At 41.7% G+C, this 19,103-nt stretch overlaps 1 protein-coding gene across 1 annotated transcript in view; it reads left to right on the forward strand.

The window, feature by feature from the left end:
- MLIP (muscular LMNA interacting protein) overlaps window positions 1-19,103 on the forward strand; it is a 241,872-nt gene that overhangs the window by 203,230 nt on the left and 19,539 nt on the right. The window contains exon 12 of the mRNA XM_054722545.1: window positions 9,078-9,284. Coding sequence (XP_054578520.1) covers window positions 9,078-9,284 — 207 coding nt within the window. The remainder of the gene's footprint in view (window positions 1-9,077; window positions 9,285-19,103) is intronic.

The following is a 19,103-nucleotide window of genomic DNA, read 5'->3' on the forward strand; positions in this document are numbered from 1 at the left end:
ACTAGGTGTACCAGTTAATAATGTGGATTTTTTTCAATAGATGGAGTTACACATATGTTGATACATATGCGATTTGATATGTATGTGATTTTGTTGTATTGACAGCAAGCTTCAAAACTTCATATGTCAAATTTGCTGAGGGTGTTAACATCATAGATATTTTTATGCTTAAAAATGTGGAATTTCATACCAAAAAAAAAGAGAATTTGTGGGAAGTTTTAATTCATTACTTTATTTTGAAGAAAAAGTTATCATATACTTCAGGAAGCTTATGGTGAACATGCTCTATCTCAAGATACTTGTGAATGCTGGTTTAAATGCTTTAAAAGTGATGATTTTGAAGTGAAAGACAAAGAACATCCAGGTCAACCAGAAAAGTTTGAAGACCAACAATTACAAGCATTATTGGATGAAGTTGTGTGTCAAACTCAAAAACAACTTGCAGAAAGATTAAATGTTGCTCAGCAAACAATTTCCGATCATTTACAAGCAATGGGAAAGATTTTAAAGGAAGGAAAATGGGTGCCACATCAACTGAACAAAAGACAAATGGAAAACCAAAAAGTCATCAGTAAAATGTTGCTTCAATGGCACGAAAGAAAGTCTTTTTTTTGCATCAAATTGTGACTGGCGATGAAAAGTGGATTCATTTTGAGAATCCCAAATGCATAAAATCATGGGTTGATCCAGGTCAACTATCAACATCGACTGTAAGGCCAAATTGCTTCGGAAAGAAGACAATGCTCTGTGTTTGGTGGGATCAGGAAGGTATGGTATATTATGAGCTTCTAAAACCAGGTGAGCTGTTAATACTGATCACTACCAACAACAAATAATCAATTTGAACCACACTTTGATTGTGAAACGACCAGAATGTGCCAGAAGACATGGCAAACTAATTTTACTTCATGATGACACACCATCACACACTTCAAAACCAGTTAAAGACACATTAAAAGATCTTGTCTGGGAAGTATTAACCCATCCGCTGTATTCACCAGACCTTGCTCCTTCAGATTACCAATTGTTCAGATCGATGGCACACGCACTTTCTGAGTAGCACTTCAAAACATATGAAGAAGTGGAAAATTGGGTCTCTGAATGATTTGCCTCAAAACAAGAAAAGTTCTGCCCTAAATGGTTTGGTTCAGTGGATAGAGCATCAGCCTGCAGATTGAAAGGACCCAGGTTTGATTCCAGTCAAGGGCATGTACCGTGGTTGTGGGCACATCCCAGTAGGAGGTGTGCAGGAGGTAGCTGATCAATGTTTTTCTCTCATCAATGTTTCTAACTCTCTATCCCTCTCCCTTCCTCTCTGTAAAACAGCAATAAAATATATTAAAAATAAAACAAAATACAAGAAAATTTCTATTGGGACAGTATCCACAAATTACCTGAAAGATGGGGGAAATGTGTAGCTAGTGATGGACATTATCCTATATAATAAAGAGGTAATATGTAAATTGACCATCATTCCAACACACAAGATGGTCGTCCCAATGTGGTCAAAGATGGCCGCACCCATGTGGACACAAAATAGCCACCACAAGATGACTGGCAGGGGAGAGCAGTTGTGGGCAATCAGTTTAGCAAGGGAAGGCAGTTGGGAGGGTCCAGGCCTGCAAGGGAGGGCAGTTGGGGGCGACAAGGCCTGCAGGGGAGGGCAATTGGGGGGGGACGAGGCCTGCAGGGGAGGGCAGTTGGGGGGACCAGGCATTCAGGGGATGGCAGTTGGGGGGGACCAGGCCAGCAGGGGAGGACAGTTGGGGGTGACCAGGCTGGCATGGGAGGGCAGTTAGCTACAGTCGGGCCAGGGGAGCAGTTAGCTGTCGATCAGGCTGGCAGGGGAGTGGTTAGGGGGTGATCAGGCTGGCAGGCAGAATCATTTAGGGGCAATCAGGCAGGCAGGCAGGCGAGCGGATGGGAGCCAGCAGTGCTGGATTGTGAGAGGGATGTCCAACTGCCCGGCAGTCGGGCATCCCTCGAAGGGTCCCAGATTGGAGAGGGTGCAGGCTGGGCTGAGGGACACACCCCTCCCCCATACATGAATGTCATGCACCGGGCCTCTAGTTTTGAATAAAGCACTTTGGATGTTTCTGTTGAAATAATCATGTTTTCTTTGATTACAAAATCCGCCCAGTATTAACTGATATATCTAGTAATGTTTGTTTGTGCCTGGCTGTATGATAGATTCGGATGACCCCATAGGAAAGAGAGCAGACAATTTCTGCGCCACCCACTCCATGCCTTCGAAATTTTCTGAACCTTGGTTGCTCTTTTCTTTTTGCTACTCTTAAAATTCAATTTTTTGTCATAATCTGGACTCAAAATAGATTGTGTTGCTTTAAGTATGTCTTGTTTTAAAAAATGCATATGGATTCTTTAAAATCAGGGCTGATAAGCAAGAAGTTATGCCATATGTTCAAAATTGAGAGGCCTAATTTATCTTGGCTTGATCTTAATGAAATGCAGATTATTAGAATCTCTTGGTAATTTGGGTTTTCTGTGATACCATCTGTAAAATGTTGACATATCTTTGGCTAAAGGAGTCACTCTTTATGAAATACATTGTGACTGTTCTTGAGTGTATGATCAGGGTGTTGTTTTAAATTAAAACTGTAGCAGAAATGCTGTAATTCGGATTTTCAATTGTTATAAAACTGGGCAGGAAAGGGAAGCTGTAAAGAAGTGCTCCATTTACAAAGAAGTGTTGTTTTATCAAAGAAGTGGGAAGAAGGGAAAGAGGATGGAGTTAAGGCTTCAGTAATTTTGCCTAGTGCTGCTCTGAGTTCCCAAAGGCACAGGGACAGCGGGGGCAAAGAGAAAGTGGATTTTCACCTTTCGTTTCCAAACCACAGGCAAGCAGGTGACCTTAAAATACCAGGATGCAACAAAAGAGTCTCAGATGTACAGACTTTAATATAAAGTGCCCATAGTACCTTAAAGTGCCCTTTGCTGGTACTGCAATGAAAACAGCTTTTGAAATTAAACAGTGTGACTTTATGGCTGAGTAGAAAGTGGGCTTTTTTCTGGAGTGGTGAATGCATCGATATGGCTGTAGCATTACTTTTCTGATGTCTATGTCAATATTCAATGCTGCAGGATCTGGAATTCCTTAATAAATAGAGTTAAATTAATTTCCCCTCTGTGTATTTGTCTGCTAATTTGTTTCTAATGCACAAAGATATTACTTGCTTTATAAATTCTTGTGTTCTTGAAATGTTGCAGGATATGAAAATTTGCAGGGTATAATCACTCAATAAAAGTCAAGCCCCTAAGTAAAGCTCTTTTTTTGATAAATATTTTCTCTAAGTATTTTTATCTTGAAGGAGACAATTCTTGAGTAAGTGAAAGGCAATTTAAAGCATTTTATCAGAAATAACTGTTGCTTAGTTCACTGATAGAAACATGTGTAAGACAATTTTATAATCCCTGTCCTTCCCTCAATAACTAGAACATTAACAGATTCATCTATTGAAAGCAGTGTAGAATGTTGTTCATTTTTTAGGAATCATTAAAATAGTGATCTCCAAAGTAAGACGTACCAACCTCAAGATAATTCATTAGAGGTGGGAGACATGATAAAGATTTTATTAGGGTTTGTTTTTCTTTAAACCTAAAACATGGGTCACAAACTATGGCCTGTTGCAACCCCTGTTGCTATAAAATCAGTATATTGGCACACAGGCAAGCCTACTCATTTATGCATTATCTAAGGTTGCTTTCACATGACCATAGTAGGAGGAATTGTGACAGAACATACAGTTGCTAAGCCTACAATATATACTAACTGGACCTTTATGGAAAATGTTGGCCAACTCCTGACGTAAAATCACAAGAAAGATTTTAAGCTTTGCTGTATCATATGGGTTTACATTGCTCTCTTTTGTAGGTCTGAAGGCTAGATAGTCATAACTCTTGTATATTCTAAGTAAGAGTTTCTGGGGGAGTTTTAGGGCTCTCTAACTTGGAGTAATGGATGGAGCCCCATTTGCCTATTCCTTAAGCTTGTAGCAACTTTTTTTTTTTTTTTTTTTTTTTGCCTAGTGCTGGTCTGAGTTCCCAAAGGCACAGGGACAGTGGGGGCAAAGAGAAAATGGATTTTCACCCTTCGTTTTCAAACCACAGGCAAGCAAGTGGTGCAAAAATACCAGGATGCAACAAGAGTCTCAGATATACAGACTTTAATAAAAAGTGCCCATGGTACCTTAAAGTGCCCTTTGTTGGTGCTTTGTTGGCAGTTTATATGCCAGTTGGACATATGATTTATCATTTTAACTATTTTTGACTAAAATAATCTTCATAAAATGATTTGATTTTTAAAAATCTCCTGCAAAATAATCTAGATTGAATATACTATTACTAATATAGGCATAAAGAACAAGAAATGCCAGAGGTGACATAATACTTGTATTTAGCATAAATAAGCTTGTTATCAGCCATAAAAATAATGTATAAACAGTGATAACCTATTGAATTTGATAAAAATATTTTGAAACTAGAGGCCCAGTGCATGAATTCATGCACAGGTGGGGTCCGGGAGGCCTGCCCTGATGGGGGACCATTGGGCTGGGACAGCAGTGGGGAGGGGCTGCAGGCTGTTGGCCGGCCATCCCCACCCCCGATTGGGTATTGGGGGTTGATTGGGGACCGGGCTGGCTGGGGGTGGGGTGGGGGACGGGGGGAGGGCTACGATTGGGGCCGGATCAGGATGGTTGGCTACCGCAGTGCGCATCATAGTCACGGGTCATTCTGATTGTTCTGGTCATTCTGCCATTCCGGTCACTGGGGTTTTATATATAAAGATTATTTTTTTGAAATAAGATTTTATATCTACTTTCATTATTCATAAACCTAGCCCTAAGTTTATATTTTTGCCTTGAATTTTAATTACTTACAGGAGGTTTTCTCTTTCTCTGTGGCATTCTGGACACAGACAGTCTGTTCTGTAAAGTACTATATAGCTGAGTTTCATTATTTGAGGAAAAATAAAGTCTAAATAAACTCACAACCCAAATCCTTTGTCTTGGAAACACAAAGACAATCCCAGCAGTTGTCCTTCCACATGTGAATCTCTTGCAAAAACAGCTCGTTCAGGAAAGATTTAGTTACTATGGAGATAAAGATAAGAAAAATTAGGAGGGGGGGATTTCCCAGACTGCATAACAAACAGAATTGATCTTTAAGTTCAAAGTGTTAAAACAAAGTGATTGGGGCCCAGCTGGCATGGCTCTGTGGTTGATTCCTGGTTCGATTCCTGGTGAGGGCACATGACTAGGTTGCAGGTTTGATCCCAGTGTGGAGTGTGCAGGAGGCAGCTGATCAGTGATTCTCATTCATTGTTGATGTTCCTATCTCTATCTCCCTCTCCCTTCCTTTCTGAAATAAGTAAAATTATATTTGAAAAAAACACACACACAAGTGGCTGGGGATTGTTGAAGATGACACAGTATTCCAGGTACTACAAACAAAAGGAAAGGAGAGGTTATAGTCTTCACAATGAGCAAGCTGAATTCAGGTCAAACATTTCTTAAGCAAGACAAAATAAGACCCCCTTATATGCCAAAGGATAAACTTGACAGGGAAAATATGATTGTTTGACTATTTTAACATCAACACTCATAAGGCAAAGCAAGAGATAAGATGAGAATAAAATAAAATACATTAGTGATAAAATACTTTGTCACTTTTTCAATTTATGATAACTATGTGGAAAAATAATTATCTAAAGTAGATCAAACTATTTGATTAAAGAGAAAGTTCAAAATAAATTTCTACCTGGAAAACAAAAGATAATTATTATTTATTAGAGCTTATGAGATACAGTTAAAACAGTCATTGGAAGATTATTTATGAATCTAAGTATGCTAAATAAATAAATAAAAGAATAAAAGTAAATCAATTAAATATTCAACACAGAAATTTTAAGAACAATAAATTTTCTGTGCATAAGAAAAGCAAAACAAAGCACCTTATTAGAAATGACAAAAGATAACTGAAAAACAGAAAAGCTGTAGAAATCATCTATACAAAACTTTTTAAAAACAATTGAATAAAATAGTAACAGTATAGTAACACTGTTCCAGTGTAACAATACTTTCAAAATTCTGAAGGAAATGATTTTGCTTAGAATTCTATATCCAAAAACTTAAAAGTAAAGGCAGAAGAAAAATTTTAACCTGCAAAATATAAAAATTTTGCTTCTAATACTCTATTTCCCCCAGGAAGCTCCTTTAGGGCCCAGTATATATGAGAGAAACCAAGAAAAGGAAAGATATAGGACCCTGGAAAGAGGAGAGTGAACACAGGAGATAGGAAAAGAAAGTTTACAGGATTTTGGTAAAGAGAATCATAGGATTCCCTGGCTGGTGTGGCTCAGTTGGTTGAACATTGTCCTGTGCATCAAATGGTCTCCAGTTCAATTTCCCAGTTTGGGGGGGGCGGGTGTGGGAGGCAATCAATCAATGCTTCTCTCTTGCCCTCTCTCTCTAAAATTAATAAAAGTATTTTAAAAAAGAGAATCACAGGATAAGAACTTACACAAAGCGTAGAAGACAACTAGCACAGATTAGAACAGGATGTACATGTTGAGGCTGTCACTACCAAGAATCCTTTCACTTTTGTCCTGTGGTGTCAACCAGATAGAGCTCAAATGAGCCTGGCCAAGATTCATAGCTCTCTTTGGCTTTTCCAAGTGTGGATAAAATTCTGTTTTCCTCTCTGGCCAGCTACCTGGAGTAGCTGACACTGTCTGACCTTACCTATAGATAGATGTGTTCAGGTTTGACTGACTCCGAAGACATGGAGGTTGGCCACAGCAAGCTTAGAAGAAAAAAACAACAGCACAACTCACAATAGCACAACTCCTAATTGGATCAACTTCAGCCCTGTCGGATTCCCCCATATAGGAAACCCTCTGCCCTCCATGGATCACTACAAGCTTGTCTCCTGACATTTTCAGAATGGGTTCTTAAACTCTGCAAGAAAAGCTGAAGCCAGAATATAAGCCAGAGACTCTGTTCAGCTCATCTTTTCCTAGGCACCTTCACCCTCAGGATGCTGCCTTTTTCTTACACAGCTAGGCTTGTGCTTGCTATTCAGTTTTCATATTAATCACTTTTTGCACTGGTTAAGAAATGTAATTAGTTGTTGATAGAATAATGGAATAGCTGATTGAGAAATATAAACATTAGAACATCTTTCAATCTAAAAGCCATCTTTAATGGGCAAAACTATAAGTAGTCCATTAATGTTGCACGCTAACATGACTATTGTTTTATAATGTTAGAGGTATGAGCCAACAGAATTATACAAAAGAAAGGAATAAAAAATATAAGAACTGGCAAAGAGGAGGTAAATTTATTACTAAGGTAAACGATTTAATACTTTAGGTGATTTAACTGGAGCTTCTGAGAGAATCAACTGAATGACAATTATAATCAGAGATAACTCAATAATGTGTCTCAGTAGGAAATCTAAAGCTTTCATGTTCTGACATAGAAGTATTCCAAAGCTGTTAAGTGGAAAAAAATCCAAACAAATAAAATACAGGATATTATACATAGGGTGCTATCTTTTTTTTATATAATAATGTATGCATGTCATGTGTATATGTGAAATTATTTGTATTTGCTCGATATGTAAAATAAACAATTGAAGCATAAACAAGAACCTAATAAAAATAAAACACAGTCAGTCACCGTTTCAAGGGACAGAGGGTTTAAATCCCTTAATTTTACAAATAAATACATTAGAATTATAATTTTCTAACCTGTTTAAATTTTCTGAGAGTTTAGTTTGCAAAGTAAGTTTTAAATCAGTTGCTTTAAAAAGGGGAGTAGGAGCCTGGCCGGCGTGGTTTAGTGGTTGAGCATCTACCCATGAGCCAGGAAGTCACTGTTCGATTCCCAGTCAGGGCACATGCCAGGGTTGTGGGCTTGATCCCCAGTGGGGGGCATGCAGGAGGCATCTGATCAATGATTCTCATCATTGGTGTTTCTATCTCTCTCTCCCTCTCCCTTCCTCTCTGAAATAAGTAAAAATATATAAAAAGGGGGGGGGGGTAAGAGGGTACATCTATTGATACAGCGAACACATTCAGCATAAATTTTGGAAAACCAGTCAATGGTTTCTAAAATGGCAAAATGGATTCAGCTTGAAATATAAGAGGAACTTATATATCAGGAAAAAAAATAGCTCCTCTCTTTTATAGATATTAGAGAAACCCTCTTTGCAACTTTATTTTGTAGGTTCAAGCCTTCCCACCCATGGTTTCCTTGCTCCTTTCACATAATTCATGGCCTCATCTAGTAATCCCTACTTCCTCAAAGTCCTTTGCATTAGTCCCTTTTCCTGGTTAAAGACCCACTCAAGTTAGACCTCATTAACTCTCCAGCTGAACTCATCTGTTTGCTGTAACTTCACTTCCTCTCCATAGCAACACATTGCCTGGAATTAAAGACCTCATTCATTCATATTCATTCATTCTACACTTGATCTTAGCCAAAAGTCCAAGAAGCGATAATATTCATTCATTCTAGACTCACCTCTGCCTGATCCCTGGTTCAGACTCAGCCCAACTCAACAACTTACTGTACCATGAATAAACCAGTATTTTTGCCCCTGATCACACATTAATATCCTCTGCAGTGCTCTCTCTTTTCTCCCCCAATTTCTTCCAGACCCAATCTCAAGCACCTTTAAATTAATTTCCACTGTTACCTACATCTTCAACAAATGCTTTCTAATCCCATCTACCCCTTTTGGGATGAGCTCTCTTCTCCCTTAAACATTTCCCCTCTCAGTACTTTCAGAGATTACAAACTTGGCATCCTTTAGGAGATGCTGAAGGCATTTGTTTAGTTCTGTAGAAGTGGCTAGAAATGGGAGATAGACAGAAATTATTGAAGGAGACAACAATACGCCATGGAAGCAGATGCCTTGTAAGGGACCTGAGTATGAGGTTTTCTTCTTACTAGTAAGAAATTCTGACATAGCATCTATAATATTTAGACTTAATTCCAAGTGAGTTTGACTTCTGTCCACTAATATACTCTTTATGCCTTTCTTCTTCCCAGGATGTGACAGTCCCTCACAAGCCTGTTTCTCTCCATCCTTTATATCAGACTAGACTCTATCCTCCTGCTAAGTCCCTGCTGCATCCACAGACCCTCTCACATGCTGACTGTCTTACCCCAGGACCCTTCAGTCATTTGTCCTCCTTCTCCCTGACTGACGAACAGGAGAATTCCCACACCCTGTTTAGTCACAACGCATATAACAAGGTGAGAACTCCCCGCTGAAATGGGAACTGTTCTGTGCTGTGAACCTTCTTTGTGCTTAACTTTTAAAACTTAAGTGTGGAGGAAACATATATTAAGAATATTTAAATATATTAAGAATATTAAATATTCATATTAAGGCACACAACCTTACAAAAAGATAGTAATTGACCTTGGGAAATCCTATATAATAAATGGCTAATATGCAAATCAAGCAAACAGCTGAACAACCTGCGCACTGACCATCAGTGGGCAGACGCTTAATGCAGGAGCTGCCTCCTGGTGATCAGCGCGCTCCCACAGGGGACAGCCACTCAGCCAGAAGTCTGGCTCATGGCTGGCGAGCGCAGCTGCGGTGGCAGGAGCCTCTCCCACCTCCATGGCAGTAGGACATCTCCTGAGGTCTCCCAGACTGCAAGAGGGCACAGTCCAGGCTGAGGGGACTCCCTCCCCCCCCTGTCCCGAGTGCACGCATTTCTTGCACTGGGCCTCTAGTTATTAAATATTTGTCTTTCCTTTCAAAGTAATTTCCTTATTTGCATTCCTAATTGTTTCCTGTTCTAACCTAGGTTGGAAATTCCAAGAAATTTTCTAAAACCTTTCAATATCCCATTATTAATTTATCTTCTGATCGTAGTTTAATGTTCTTAAAAAGCTTCTTTAATTTACAATGCTTCCTTGAGGAGGAAACACTTACACTTACACTCAATGGGCAAAGAAATACTTAGAATTTCAGCAGGTATCTGTAAAATGTGTCTAACTGCCTCATTCTTTATACTGATGGGATATAAACAATAATGAGGTGTTTAGCACCTAAAACTATGCACATATATTTTAAAAATAAGCAAAATACTTATAGTTGGCTTTGGAACACAATCATAAAGATTCTGTTAGAAGCAAGGGGCCAATACCACACGGGCTTATGTATGTGCCCTTTGCTCTTTTGAGCATTATTGGAAGGTCATCCTGGCACAGACAAACTCTCAGACCCTGAACATTTCCTGAAAGAATTGACTTGTCAAAATCAACCTGCAATTAAATGTGTTTTTTTTTTTTTAAATTCAAAATATTGTTAAAAGCATTTATTTAGCAAATTCTCTATCACTTAGGAATATACCTCTATACTTAAAAAGCAGTCAAGGCCATATATTCCAGAATGTAGTAGAACAATATTACTTGGGCCCTGTATCATTAAAAAAATGTTCATAAGCCCAGTGTAAACACAGACAATTATCTAAAAAGTAAACACAATTATATGAGGAAAAATGTGCTGTTTATATTTAATAGCATCTATCACAACTGAATGATGAACCCTGAATTAAATATTCTAAATAATCATTTTCCACAAACAAAATATTTTTGGGCAAAGTTCAGGTTGACTTATTTATTTCCAACTCTTGGTGTAGAAAAAAGTATTTCAGAGAAAATATATTATTTTTAATGATTGTAAGTTATTTAAAATTCTTTCAGATTTAATGCTTACTAACATCTATGAAATGCATTTAGCTATTAGAGTTAATAATTCTACTAATAATATACCAATTTCTTATAAATTGCCATCTATGATTGGGTTATAATTATATTTTATATGCATTGATTGTATCAAATAGTTCTTTTAAAAACATTTTGGTGATGTTTTCTGGAGGTATTCAGCAAGGATAAAGACAATATTTCATCCACATGTTATCCTGTGCTTGGACAGACTGTGAAAAACAATATGAGAAAAATAATTTGAGGTTGTACAATTATATTCAGTCTACACAATCTTCATAATAAAATTTGTCTTTCAGAGTCTGAGATTTATTGATATTGAATAAAGAAACATTTATATCTGAAATAATAATAATAAGATAATATTTATTGATGGAAGATTAAATTGCTTAGTCTTGTACTTCAATTATTCCTATTAAATATATATAAACTAGAGGCCCAGTGCACGAAATTCGTGCAGGGAGGGGGGTTGTCCCTCAGCCCAGCCTGTACCCTCTCCAATCTGGGACCCCTCAAGGATGTCCGACTGCCCGTTTAGGCCCGATCATTCAGTTGTGATAGATGCTATTAAATATAAACAGCACATTTTTCCTCATATAATTGTGTTTACTTTTTAGATAATTGTAAACGGGCAGTCGGACATCCCTCTCACAATCCAAGACTGCTGGCTCCCAACTGCTTGCCTGCCTGCCTTCCTGATTGCCCCTAACCGCTTCTGCCTGCCAGCCTGATCACCCCCTAACCACTCTGCTGCCAGCCTGTTTGCCCCCAACTTCCTTCCTCTGCCGGCCTGGTCACCCCTAACTGCCCTCTCCTGCAGGGTTGATCACCTCCAACTGCCCTCCCTTGCAAGCCTGGTCCCTCCCAACTGCCCTCCCTTGCAGGCTGGGTGACTCCCAACTGCCCTCCCCTGCTGGCCATCTTGTGGTGGCCATCTTGTGTCCACATGGGGGCAGGATCTTTGACCACATGGGGGCAGCTATATTGTGTGTTGCAGTGATGATCAATCTGCATAGTACTCTTTTATTAGATAGGATAGAGGCCTGGTACAGGGATGGGGGCCAGCTGGTTTGCCCTGAAGGGTGTCCCTGATCAGGGTGGGGTTCCCTTGGGATGTGGGGCGGCCTGAGCGAGGGGCCTGTGGTGGTTTGCAGGCGGGCCACGCCCCCTGGCAACCCAAGGGGAGGCCCTGGTATCTGGAATTTATTTTCCTTCTACAATTGAAACTTTGTAGCCTGGAGCGGAGCCAAGCCTGGGGCTCCCTTCGAGGCTGGCAGCCATTTGTGTTGGGGTTATAATTGAAACTTTATTGCCTTAAGCGGGTGGGCCCGGCCAGGGTGTGTGGAAAGCTTTGCTTCCCCTGTTGCCGCTGGCAACCCTGGCCTGCTCTCTCAAGCTCCATTCTGCCGTCATTTGGCCATTTGTTTGAATTTGTTTACCTTCTATAATTGAAACTTTGTAGCTTGAGTGAAGGCTTAGGCCTGCAACGGCTGGCAGAAAGCTTGGCTTCCTCTGTTACCTAGGAAACCTTGTTCTCTGTGGCTGTAGCCATCTTGGTTTGGGTTAATTTGCACACTCGCTCTGATTGGATGTTGGGCGTGGCTTGTGGGCGTGTCGGAGGTATGGTCAATTTGCATATTTGTCTATTATTAGATAGGATTACCCAATTTGATATCTATTTTTACCAACTTGTGTTATAAATATTGTCCAAGAGCATACTGTTATCAAGACTTATTTTTATTATTTGAAATAACTTCTTGCCTGCCATTATAAAACATAATCTTGCATCTAAATTAACTTTTCTCCAGTACCATAATGTCATTCATAGGCCCAATTTTACAGCTTTACCTGCTAGGCTTGTCTCCAAACTCTAATCTTCCCACCATTCCCCCAGGAGAGCCACAATGATTTGGCTTAACTATTTTTGATGGTCCCTCATTAACTGGGTCTATAGAAGGTGTATAACAGATTTTATTCTCCTGTTGAATCTGTAGTGTGCACTTCTCTCATCTCTATTTTCATCAGCCTCTATGTTTCCTGAATCCTTACTCTAATCTCTACCCTCTTCTCCTACTTTCATATGATAGAGCTCTACCATTTATGCTCAGGTACTTACCTTTTCATCTTAGGATAAGTTAGTATATCCTTTATTTTCTCCAGTCTCATAAAGGGAGGCATTACTCTTTAATCTTTAAAAGTAATTAGCCCAGAAAATGAGAGCATGATGTTTGTATGTCTGCATTCATTTATTGACCTCACTCTTGCCAGATGGTGATACTGGGTAAGTTATTTAGCCTCCCTGTACCTATACTTATTGATCAGTAAAATGAGAATGATGATAGTATCTATCTTATTAGACTATTAGGAGGTTAAAGTGTACTAATATGTGCAAATCACTGAGAACAGTGTCTGGGAGAGAACAAGAACCACATGAGTTAGGTCTTGTTATTAATAAGCTTTCCCAGTGTCATTCCCATCATTTTCTTGAATCTTCATTTGGTCTTTTTCCATTGGAACCTTGTTCTTTGTGTGCAGAAACCTCAAAAAAGAACACAAAATAAAACACTTCCCCATCATTTTCCTTGATGATGCTGCAAACCTAGTAATTTCAAGATTTCCTTCTCTCAGAGTGATCAATGGCCATTATCTCCATTCCCCTCCATATACTCTTGAACCCATTCTTGAAAGCATTCTTTCTTTCACCCCAACCACTTTCCTAAAATTGCTCTCTCAAGCATAAATTGCTTGTCACCAAACTCAACTGAATTGCTTCAGTCCTCTAACTTTTATTGAGGACTGTCTTTTAATCTTTTGACACAGTGGATCATAAACTCTTGAATTTTTCTTCTTGCTCTTCTCCTGGAATAATAGGTATGTTTCTACTCTCAGACTGCTCCTTCTTCGTTTTCTTTGTGGAAACTTTTCCTCCTCCACCTTTTCTCTGTCATTGCATCACTTCAGTCACCCACTACCATGATTAATCTTAGTACTGATATTTCTCAAATACACATTTCCAATTATGCTTCTCTAATATCCTGCTTTATAACTTCAGCTGCTTACTTGTCATTTCCCCTGGGATGTCACATTGTCACCTCAAACTCATCACTTATTTTGCCTCAAACTAGTTCTGCTCTAGTTTCCCTGCTTCTGTCATGGGCACCACAGTTTTCACTCTCAAAACTTGATTCATCTATTATGCTTTTTATGCTTTTTTCCCATAGCAAGTCATTCACCAAGTTCAATGGATTCTTTTTTAAGCCTGTCATATTGTATTCCCTCACTATTCTTTATTAGCATTCTACTTTACTTAAAACGATCTGCTTATTTCCCTCCAGGCACACTTTAGGGATTTGTTACTGTTCAACCTACTCATTTGCATTCTCTATATGTAAACTACCTTCCTGCGTTTTCTCCTTACTTATGCAAACCATTCATTCTTGTACTTTATAACCTAGTCAGATTATCCATCCTCCCCTGTGGTTTCCCCATGCGTCAACATTCAGAGTAGTATTTTTCTCCTTTCAATTTCTATAATCCTTGCCTGTGCCAAGGTATCTCATGCATATTGTAAGTTATCTCATATTTATTTGTTGTGATTATCTTAGTGTCTATCTAGGATGTAACATGCTGATGTGGTATTTTTCACTTTATAGATATAGCAGTAAATATGTGTTAAATCCTAAAATGACTCAATTTCTTCAATAAGAACACAAGATGCTTCAATATTTAGGATTATTTCTATTTTAAGCAGAAACTAAATCTGAGCCAATTTATGCGGTTTTCAGTGCATTGAGTACAATTTCAATCAATTGAGAATCTCCCCCTTTTGAGGGCTGCATCCAATTTCCAACAAGCTTATCGAGTACCTTAGCATGGGAACATTGGTGGGGTGGGAATGTGAAGGCAGGAGGATCTGATCTTTTTCTGCTATTTGTGGACTCTGGTATCCACTGGGCTGTCCTCAGTCCTGTCTGGTGTAATCCTACCTTATAATAGATAAACATGCAAATTGACCGCACCTCTGCTATGCCCATGATTGGGCCTGCGAGAGGCTGGGGGCGGGACTCCGGGTGGCCTATCCAGCCATTGAGAAGACCAAGATGGCGGCACCCAATCCTCTTAGTTCCGGGGGTCCCGGGGGCGATCGCCACCCTGGGGGACCATGGCCGGGCCGAGCCAGGCGCTTCCCGGGGGTCCCGGGGCGATCGCCACCCTGGGGGGGGGCGTGGCAGGACTCGCCCAGCCGCTCCCGGGGTCCCCAGGGAGATCGCCACCCTGGGGGGGCGTGGCCGGGCTCAGCCAGGCGCTCCCGGGGGCGATGGCCACCCTGGGGGGGCGTGGCCGGGCCAAGCCAGGCGCTCCTGGGGGTCCTGGGGGCGATCGCCACCCTGGGGGTGCGTGTCCAGGCCGAGGCAGGCGCTCCCCGGGGGTCCCCAGGGAGATCGCCACCCTGAGGGGGGCGTGGCAGGACTGCCCAGCCGCTCCCGGGGGTCCCTGGGGAGATCGGCACCCCGGGGAGGTGAGGCGGGACTCGCCCAGCCACTCCCAGGGTCCCTGGGAACATTGCAGGCATGTGGTTGCTGAGACCCAGACCAGGCCTCTGGCCACAGATTCATAGCTTTGCGGAGACCTAGGGCAGGGATCTGCCTCATCTGCAGAGAGACAGAGGTTCTGCAGTGCCCCCAAGACGTGGGTGGGCCCAGCCAGGGATCAAGGGGCATGGAAGGACTCCTGGCAGAGGGGCAAGGACCCTCACCCCTGAGGCGGGGGTTGAGGGGTGGAGCCACCTCAGTGAAGGGGTGCTGCACTGCAGGGTACTGGACTGACTGAGGTGATTCAGAGAAGCTCCCAGTGCTAATGGGCCTCGCTCAGGCGGCCTTCACACTTCAGAGGCAGTGACTCCTGCTCCTGCCTTCACCCAAAAGCAAGCTCGCTACACCCTGCCCCATAGCAGAGCATGCCTAGGCAGTGAGTGGGAAGCCTTCCACCTGCTTCGGAGAAGGGGGGGACAGTAAAGAATGGGGGGAGAGGAAAGAATGTGGAGTATCCGCAATGAAGAGGTGCTTGAGAAAGAGGCTCGGAAGCCTGACTGGAAGGTTTGTTCTGTTTGCTGGGCCGCTGCCCCTTAGGAAGCGCAAAGAGCATGGCTCTGAGGGCTTCCTGTGTGCTGAGTCAAGTTCCACAGCCAACTGAATTGGCCTCAGTTTCCTGGTTTGTTAAATGGATGAAGCGTGTCCCAGTGCCTTCACTGAGCTTTGATGGCCAATTGAGATATTATATAAAGAAAATGAGGGAAGAAGTGAGAAAGAAAAGGAAGGACAAGAAACACAAAAGAAAGACTGAACCCATTGTCACTTAAATAGGGAATATAGTCAGTAGTGTTGTAATGATGGTTTGATGCCAGGTGGGTACTAGAAATATCGGGGAACACTTTGTAAAGTATATGATTGTCTAACCACTATTCTGTAACTAATATAAAACCTGAAACCAATACAAAATAAAATTTGTAATTTTTTTTGAATGTAAAGAAATGAAAATTGGAGTGAAATTTTTATAAATTTCAAAGTTTAAATAAAAGCTGTAAAGGAAGGAAGGGGAGAATAAAAAGTGTTTTTCATTTTGCCACTTCATTAAAAAGACAGTTGTCTTTATATGGTGCTTTTATACTTTTCTAAGTCATTATCTCATTTTAATTTCCGGGCAACTTAAAGACAAGATAATTATTCCCTCCACTATTCAAAGAAAGGAAATCTTGGTGTCTGGTCCTAATGATTCAATCGTCAAGCCCTTATTGTAAAGCAGGGTTAGTAAAATTTTCTGTGCAGGGTCATATCTATACTAATAAAAGCCTTGGGGTGATCAGGCCTGCAGCGGAGGGTATTTGGGGGCAATCAGGCCAGCAAGGAAGCAGTTAGGGGGCAATCAGGCAGGTAGGTGAGCGGTTAGGAGCCAGCGGTCCCAGATTGTGAGAGGGATGTTCAACTGCAGGATTAGGCCCGATTCCTGGCCTAAACCTGCAGTTGGACATCCCCCGAGGGGTCCCATATTAGAGAGGGTGCAAGCTGGGCTGAGGGACACCCTCCCCAGTGCACGAATTTTGTGCACCGGGCCTCTAGTCCTCTCTAATAAAATGGTAATATGCAAATTAACCATCACTCTGCTACATAAGCCACACCCACCAAGCCAAGCCATGCCCACCAGCCAATCAGGGCGAGTATGCAAATTAACCCCAATTCAAGATGGCTACAGCCACAGAGAGCAAGGTTTCCTAGGTAACAGAGGAAGTCAAGCTTTCCGCCTGCCCTTGCCAGGCCTAAGGCTCCACTCAAGCTACAAAGTTTCAATTATAGAAGGTAAACAAATTCAAACAAATGGCGGCAGAATGGAGCTTGAGAGAGCAGGCCAGGGTTGCTGGCGGCAACAGGGGAAGCAAAGCTTTCTGCACACCCTGGCCGGGCTCACCCGCTTAAGGCAACAAAGTTTCAATTATAACCCCAACACAAATGGCTGCCAGCCTCGAAGGGAGCCCCAGGCTTGGCTCTGCTCCAGGCTACAAAGTTTCAATTGTAGAAGGAAAATAAATTCCAGATACCAGGGCCTCCGATTGGGTTGCCAGGGGGCATGGCCAGCCTGCAAACCACCACAGGCCCCTCGCTCAGGCTGCCCCATGCCCCAAGGGAACCCCACCCTGATCCGGGACACCCTTTAGGGCAAACCAGCTGGCCCCCACCCGTGCACCAGGCCTCTAGCCTATCTAATAAAAGAGTAATATACAGATTGATCATCACTGCAACACACAATATAGCTGCCCCCATGTGGTCAAAGATCCTGCCCCCATGTGGACACAAGATGGCCACTACAAGATGGCCAGCAGGAGAGGGCAGTTGGGAGGCACCCAGCCTGCAAGGGAGGGCAGTTGTGAGGGACCAGTCCTGCAAGGGAGAGCAGTTGAGAGGGACCAGGCTTGCAAGGGAGGGCAGTTGGAGGTGATCAACCCTGCAGGAGAGAGCAGTTAGGGGTGACCAGGCTGACAGAGGAGGGAAGTTGGGGGCAAACAGGCTGGCAGGGGAGCAGTTAAGCATCAACCAGGCTGGCAGTGGAGTGGTTAGGGGGTGATCAGGCTGGCAGGCAGAAGCGGTTAGGGGCAATCAGAAAGGCAGGCCGGCAAGCAGTTGGGAGCCAGCAGTCCTGGATTGTGAGAGGGATGTCCCAGATTGGAGAGTGTACAGGCTGGGCTGAGGGACAACCCCCCGCCGTGCACGAATTTCGTGCACTGGGCTTCTAGTAATCATATAATAATACATCGCTGCATTCTTCTTTCTTCAGATGCAGGGCATGCCTGCATTGACTCTATGTTAGCTATTTCTGAGCCCCTATAGCATGCATGGGAAAGCCTCGCTACCTGCATACTGGGAGCAAGTAAACTTTGTGAGGCTGTCTCAGAACCATCAGTTTGGATACCCTGCACAGCCTTCTCTACTCTCCACTTCCTACTTCCTTTCCTGTAGGAAACTCCACAAGAGTTCATTTGTGAATTTGCCTACTTGCTAAAATTTATCCGTGATCCTCAAATCAATATTCGCCACATTTTTGTGGTCATTTGTGGACATATTCCGTGTTGAGGTTGAACAAGGTGATGCCCTGCCTTCTTGTTTCAGCTTTCATGCTGTAAACAATTGTCCTTTTCATAATCTACTTAGCACTATGTGTTTTGATGTTTGTGCTTGTTGTTTTGCTGTTTAAAATGGTGACAAAGCAGAGTGCTAAAGTGCTGCCTAGTGTTTTCTAAGTGCAAGAAAGCTGTGATGTGACTAACAGAGAAAATATGCATCTCTGGTAAGCTTCCTTTAGGCATGAGTTTAGATTGCTGTTGGCTGTGAGTTCAGTGTTAATAAATCAAAACTCAAGGTGTCTTTGAAAAGAAACACACATAAAACAAGGTTATGTTTGATCATTTGATGAAAATATTATTAGACTTGTAGGAATGCAATCCTGTATTTCCCCTTGGAGCAATGGTTCAATATATTTCTAATTCTGTCTTTGCAATGACTTTAGAGAACATAACTACTGAGGATAATGAGAATCCATTGTATCTTAGTTTGGATTTCCTAAGAAAAGGATTCATATATTGGTAGTTAATTTGGGAGGAAGTTCCAGGAAATACCAATTAGGGGAGTGGGAAACTGAAAAGACATCTAATAAAGGGTGTGTCATTAAGCAGGTGACTACTATACATAACCTGAACTTGAGTTTACTGGGGCACTCTGGGAGATAATGTAGAACACACAACCCAGATTTAGGTGATCTGAGCTGGGGGAAGGGGAATCCTGC

This window comes from Eptesicus fuscus, chromosome 10 (assembly GCF_027574615.1).
Source record: "Eptesicus fuscus isolate TK198812 chromosome 10, DD_ASM_mEF_20220401, whole genome shotgun sequence".
Taxonomy (NCBI): domain Eukaryota; kingdom Metazoa; phylum Chordata; class Mammalia; order Chiroptera; family Vespertilionidae; genus Eptesicus; species Eptesicus fuscus.